This window comes from Pteropus vampyrus, unplaced genomic scaffold (assembly GCF_000151845.1).
Source record: "Pteropus vampyrus isolate Shadow unplaced genomic scaffold, Pvam_2.0 Scaffold339, whole genome shotgun sequence".
NCBI classification, from domain to species: Eukaryota; Metazoa; Chordata; class Mammalia; order Chiroptera; family Pteropodidae; genus Pteropus; species Pteropus vampyrus.
In genome coordinates, this window is record NW_011889120.1 from 405,256 (window position 1) to 411,755 (window position 6,500).

The window sequence follows — 6,500 nt, forward strand, 5'->3', positions numbered from 1 at the left end:
TATTAAAGGACAAACTTCCTGATGCAATAAACATATTTTTATTTTTTTATTAATTTTTTCAAGATCTAATTTGCTTTATTAAGCAATTCATGAATTGGGCCAGCATCCCATCTAGCAACTAGAAGCATGCTCCCCAACGGATATATTTTAAAAATATTAATATACTCTTAAAGTACAAGACCCTTATGATTAACATGGTGATATGCCAGGCAATATTCTATAAAACCAGAAGAAACCTATGGCTTATTGGGGAGGTCTGAATTATGATTCATGTGTGGATCTTAACGGTAACTGCTGCAAAACGATTTTAGACAGATTCTCAGAGCCTGACAGAAGGGAGTCATTGGGACTGGTTATGCCAAGGGGAAGCAGCTGAAAAGGGAGCCAAAGAAGATTTTAAAATAAGAGCTGTGTCAACATGCATAAATTCGCTTGCTTTGAAGAAGCTGCAGTGAGATCCAGGAACAGGAAAAAAAATATTTATTGTTTTGCCTTTGCATGCCAAAATGTAATCTCTCCTTTTACTTCTACCCTTTCCTTAAAATAACAATAGTCTGCCTGTACAATGAGTGTGTTTTAAATGAACCATTCAGTGCTTTTTCCTACTCTCATTTCCAGTGCTGAGCAGCAGCAGCATGATAGACTAGAAATTCTCCTGACTTTGGAGTCAGATTGACCCACGCTCCAAACCTTGCTCTACCAGACTGGCATGTGGCCTTGAGCAAATCACTTGGGCCTCAGTGTATATGTCTTTAAATAGGGAATAAACTTTGTTTGATTGGGAAGATTAGAAACTCACAGAAAAAAAAAAAAAGAACTCACAATACTTTACATATACTTTGGCCCATAGTGGACGTTCCATAATGGAAGTTGGATGTAGGACACTGTAGTTTTAAAAAAGAGCCCTGGCCTGGGAACTGGGGCACCAGGGTCCTGGTCCCTGAGCCTTCATTTCACTAATAAGTACTTGACCTTGGCATGATTCTTCAAACTTTCTGGATTTTAGTCCCATTGAGGAAGGAGCGTTGGCTAGAGAGAAACATAGGTCAAGTTCGAGGGGCACTAGCATGCTCTCACTAATGCAAAGTGGAAAATTCTTCACTGGAGAGCTGACTGCTGTGCACTGGGAATGGAGGTGAGCGAGTGAACGAGCGATCAGCTCTGCCTGGGCACTTTGATCTGGACCTTGAATGTTCGCGTGTGGGCTTTTCCACTGGAGAAAGGAGGTGTTTCAGGTGAGGACAAAGACCCAAGGGTCCAGCAGGTGAAAGGGCATGGTGCTGCCACGCCGTGAAATGGCAGTTCACATCCAATCCCACTGCAATTAGCTTCTGGGACTATCTCTGACTGTTGAGTTGTATCAGATATATTTTAAGAAAAGTGGACACTCTGTGGGCTTTGGAAATCTTTTAGCTCTGCTGTAGGGAAATGGTAACTGAAATGGGAGTTGCCCTACGAACTCCCAGATACCTACCATTTGGACTGGGGCAAAGGAAACCACCAGTCTTAACTCATTTATAATAATAACTAATCCTTCCATGGGGCTTTCTCCATGCCAGGCGCTGTTCTAAGTGCTGTGCTTCTATTAATTTATTTAATCCTCAGAACAATTGTGTGAAAGAGGTGCTGTTATGATACCTCCTTCACAAACAGAAATTTAGAAAGATGAGATCATTTGCCAAAGGTTACCTGAAAGCAAATGGAAGAATCAAGATTAGAAGCTAGTTGGGCCAACAAAAGGCTCTGATCCTAATCATTCTGTGAACTGCCTTTTTAGAGACTATGGAAGAAAAGAATCAATCTCACAGAAAAATGTATATTTAACTAGCACTAACAGTTGAGAATTTAGTCACATGTTTGAGTATAGCTATAGTAAATGCTGCATTCAGACAAGAAGCCAGGGCACTACTTTTTGGACCAAAACGTGCTTTGTTATTTCCTTTAGTAACAATTTTGATTTTGTCATTATTTGGGGCACTTAGATAATGCATTACAACAATTAAAGTCTCCCTTCCCTGTAAGGCACCATTTTTTGTTGGAAATGAGAGGAAAGGAAAGGAGGAAGTGGGGTGGGCTGGAAAGCATTTTACGTGGAGAAATGAGGGCTTTGTGAAGAGTCTCAACTGGAGGTTCTCTTAAGAAAGGCTGCCCTGGTATGTCTTCTCAGGGCTGAGTGACAGAGCCTCAGGCTGCCAATCTTCACTGTAAATCAGGCTTTCTCAAGCTGGAGGAAGCCTAGGGGGGTGGGGACACGTCTCAGGGCACTGTGAGTCTGCAGGGCTGAGGAAAGCAGCTGTAGGGTAATAGCAGGAACCGACCTCTTATCCTATTGTGTCCTACATGCTAGTTCTAAAAGGGTCAGTGGGGACACAAATGAGGGTTATGACTGGTACTGGGGGAGCGGGCTTGAAATCTCTTAAGGAAAACTTTTTTTGTCATTTACTTTTCTTAATCACCCAGAAAGTTCTACCAATGAATTCTTTTTAAAAAAATTAATTTACTTATTTTAATTAGTTTCAAGTATACAGTACATTAGACATCTATATAGTTCATAAATTGATCCCCCCAATTGCTTCCTCCCTCCCCTCACCCTGCACCTAGCCAACGTATTAATGCTAACTGCATTCCCTGTGCCGTGCTCCCCCATCCCCATGACCATCCATTAGCTACTAATTTGTACTTCTTTAACCCTTCACCCCATTCTCCCAGCCCCCCAACGCCCCTCCCCTCTGTCCATCACCAGATTGTCCTCTACATTTGTGAGTCTGTCTTTGATTAGTTTGTTCTTTTTATTCCTTAGATTCCACATATAAGTGAAATCACATAGTACCTAGAAGGTATTTAAGTCAGACAGAGAAAGATAAATACCAATGAATTCTTAAACAGCTTCTGAATGGGCTGTGGACTGTCCGGCACTCTGGAGGTTAGGAATATGCATCTGATGCTGGGGAACAGAGTGGGGAAGTCACACGGGTTGGCCATCACCCTTTCCCCAACACTTGGTCTTTGCTTGGGGTCCTTTGGGGTGTTGAGCATGATGTTCTATTCCTCAGTTCATTTCAAAAGACAAAGATATTGAGAGCCTACTGTGTGACAGGCACGGCGACAAGCACTGGGAGTGCAAGGGTGAAAGGTCAGGAGTCCTGAAGGAGCTTGGTGTGCCTTAATAATAATATCAGCTTTGTCACCATCATAGGTACCTCCCATTTATCAAATACGTGTCATACATCAGATACTGTCCTCTGAGCTTATCATATATTTATTCATTTAATCCTCACAACAGTTCTATGAAGTGAGTACTACTATTAGCTCCATTTTACAGAGCAGGGAAGGAAGCACAGAGAGGTTGATGTCCACTGTCACACAGCTAGTAAGAGGTAGGGTAAGAATTCACCTCAGAAATTGTTTAGTGGAGACAGACAATAGCTCCAGAGAGGAGAAAGGCATGACACCCTCTCCAGCGACATACTCCCTGATGGGGAGAGGGTCCCTGCTGGTAGGAGGCAGGCAGACTCACACCTTGGTTTTGGGGAGTTGTAAGAAAAGTGGGGACACTTTGAGACAACAGGTAGGGCAATCAGAGGCAGCACCATGAAGAGGTGAAGAGCCCGACTCTGGAGCCATGTGCCCGGGTTCGAGTTCTGATTCTACCACTTTCTAACTACTTAACCTCTTTGTGCCTCAGTTAACTTGTTTGTAAAATGGGGATAATTGCACTTACGTCTTAGGGCTATTGTTAAAGATGAAATAAGTTAGCGAAATAATAAGGCTGAAGAATGCTTTTCTCTGGGAAAACCCCAACCATGAGGCTGGTTGCCCAGAAACCTTCGATTTTGCTATTTTATTTATTTATTTTTTGTAAACACCTCATTTCAACTCCCTCTCATTAGGCATTTACTTGAAATTTGCTTCAGGTGATGAAGTTCACTTGACAAAAATTTTTATACAGCTTTACCTTAAAAACTTGGTTTGGCTACAAGCTTTTTTAAAAATTATTTTAATTTAGAAATAGAAAACCTCTTGGAAGAAAAAAAATGAGAAAAACAAAATACATAGGCAAACTTTTACTCCATAAGCTTCTCAAATCCTCACTTGTTCACCAAGACGAAAAACCCTCCTCTAACAAGGTATTCAGCCACCAACAATGATGTTATTAATAGGGATATGGATCGATTTCACAAAAAAGCCAATAAATCCCATTACGGCAAATCCTATTGCTGTTGCCATAGCAACCTTCTGGAATTCTTTTCTATCAGATTTGTTGCATCTTTTAACCAGTCGAATTGAGTCCTTTACAAACTGCTGACTTGGCTCAACGAACTGCATTATCTGATCCATGATGCTGCCCACCGACACCTTGAATGCCAGGGACACGTAGCAGAAGCGGCTACAAGCTTTTTAAAAAATTGAGGTAAAATTCACATAACATAGAATTAGCCATTTTACACTGAAAAATTCACAGGCATTTAGTACATTTACAATGTTCGGCAACCACCACCTGTATCTAATTCCAAGACATTTTCATTCACCTCCAAAAGGAAAGCTCATTCCCATCAAGCAGTCACCACCCTTCTCTCCTCCCCAGCCTCTGGCAACCGCTAACCCAATTGCCAGCTCTGGATTTGCCTGTTCTGAACATTTCAAATGGATTTATACAGTATTTGTCTTTTTGCTTTCAAGGTTATTCTGTGTTTTAGCATTTATGAGTACTTTGTTCCTTTTTATGGTTGAATAATATTTTGCTTATGCATCCATCTATTGACAGACATTTGGTTGTTAACATTTATGGCAATTGTAAATAGTGTGGCTATAGACATTTGTGTACAAGTTTTTGTTTAAACACTTGTTTTCCATTCTCTTGTTTATATACTCAAGAGTGGAGTTGCTGGGTCATATGGTAACTTTGTTTAACATTTTGAAGAACCTCCAGACTTTTCCACAGAAGCTGAATTATTTTTCATTCCCACCAGCAATGTAGGAGGGTTCCAATTTTTCTATATCCTCACTGACCCTTGTTATTTTCTGTTTTGTTTTGTTTTTAATTAAGTTTATCGGGGTGGCATTGGTTAATAAAATTATATAGGTTTCAAGTGTACAATTGAATAATTTATCCTATGTATATTGTATTGTCTGTTCACCGAAGTCAAACTTCTTTCGTCACCATGTATACGACCCCCTGTACTCTTATCTATCTCCCGCCTTCCCTCTGGTAACCACTAAACTGTTGCCTGTGTCTATAAGTTGTTGTTTGTCTTGTTCATTTGTTGCTTTCAGTTTTATATCCCACATATCAGTGAAATTGTCAAATTTTTCTGACTTATTTCACTTTTCATAATAATCTCAAGATCCATCCATGTTGTCACAAATGGCACTATTTCATATTTTCTTATAACTGCGTAATATCCCATTGTATATATGTACCACATCTTCTTTATCCAGTCATCTATCGAAGGACACTTCAGTTTTTTCCATAGTTCGGCCACTGTGAATAATGCTGCAGTGAACATCGGGGTGCATATATCTTTACGGATAAATGTTTTCAAATTTTGGGGGGTAGATACCCAGAAGTGGGATTGCTGGATCATATGATAATTCTATTCTTAATTTTTTGAGGAACCTCCATACTCTTTTCCATAGTGACTGCACCAATTTACAATCCCATCAGCCACGTATGAGGGTTCCTTTTCCCAACACCTCTCCAAAACTTATTATTACTGGCCTTGTTGATAATAGCCATTCTTTCAAGTGTGAGGCGGTAGCTCATTGTGGTTTTGATTTGCATTTCTCAAATAGTTAGTGAAGTTGAGCATCTTTTCATATGTCTCTTAGCCGTTTGTGTGTCTTGGGAGAATTGTCTGTTCAGGTCCTCTGCCCATTTATTTTATTGGATTGTTTGATATTTTGTTGTTGAGTCGTATGAGTTCTATATATATTTTGGATATTAGCCTCTTATCAGAGGCATTGCAAATATCTTTTCTGGGCTCTCAATTCTGTTCCATTGGTCTGTCTGTTTTTCTGCCAATATCATTTTGTTTTCATTATTGTCACTTTGTAGTATAATTTGAAGTCAGGCAGTGTGCTGCCTCTGGCCTTGTTCTTTTTTCTCAGGGTTGTTTGACTGTTTGGGGTCTTTTGTTATTCCATACAAATCTGATGATTTTTTTTTGTTTGTTCTATTTCAAAAAAAAAAAAAAAGAATGCCATTGGGATTTTGATGGGGATTGCATTAAATCTATATATTGCCTTAGGTGATATGGCCATTTTAACTATGTTGGTTCTTCTCATCCATGAATACGAACTATCTTTCCATTTCTTTGTGTCTTGTTCAATTTCTTTTAATATCTTGTAGTTTTCAGTGTATAAGTCCTTCACATGCTTTGTTAATTTTATTCCTAGGTATTTTATTCTTTTTGTTGCAATTGCAAGAATAATTCTTTTTTTCACTTTTCTGAAATTTCATTGTTAGCACATAGAAATGCAATGAATTTTTGTACATTGAT

The 6,500-nt window shown here is 39.5% G+C and overlaps 1 protein-coding gene across 1 annotated transcript; it reads right to left on the minus strand.

The window, feature by feature from the left end:
- Positions 1–3,984: 3,984 nt before the first annotated feature.
- LOC105304388 (protein transport protein Sec61 subunit gamma-like) lies at positions 3,985–4,502 on the minus strand. The gene has a single exon (XM_011378444.2). The coding sequence runs from the start codon at positions 4,336–4,338 to the stop codon at positions 4,132–4,134; it is 207 nt and encodes a 68-aa protein (XP_011376746.1). The 5' UTR covers positions 4,339–4,502; the 3' UTR covers positions 3,985–4,131.
- Positions 4,503–6,500: the final 1,998 nt, after the last annotated feature.

What these genes read in the sequence shown, in the direction of transcription:
- LOC105304388 (XM_011378444.2), bottom strand. Translation starts at nt 4,338, where the DNA reads ATGGATCAGATAATGCAGTTCGTTGAGCCAAGTCAGCAGTTTGTAAAG.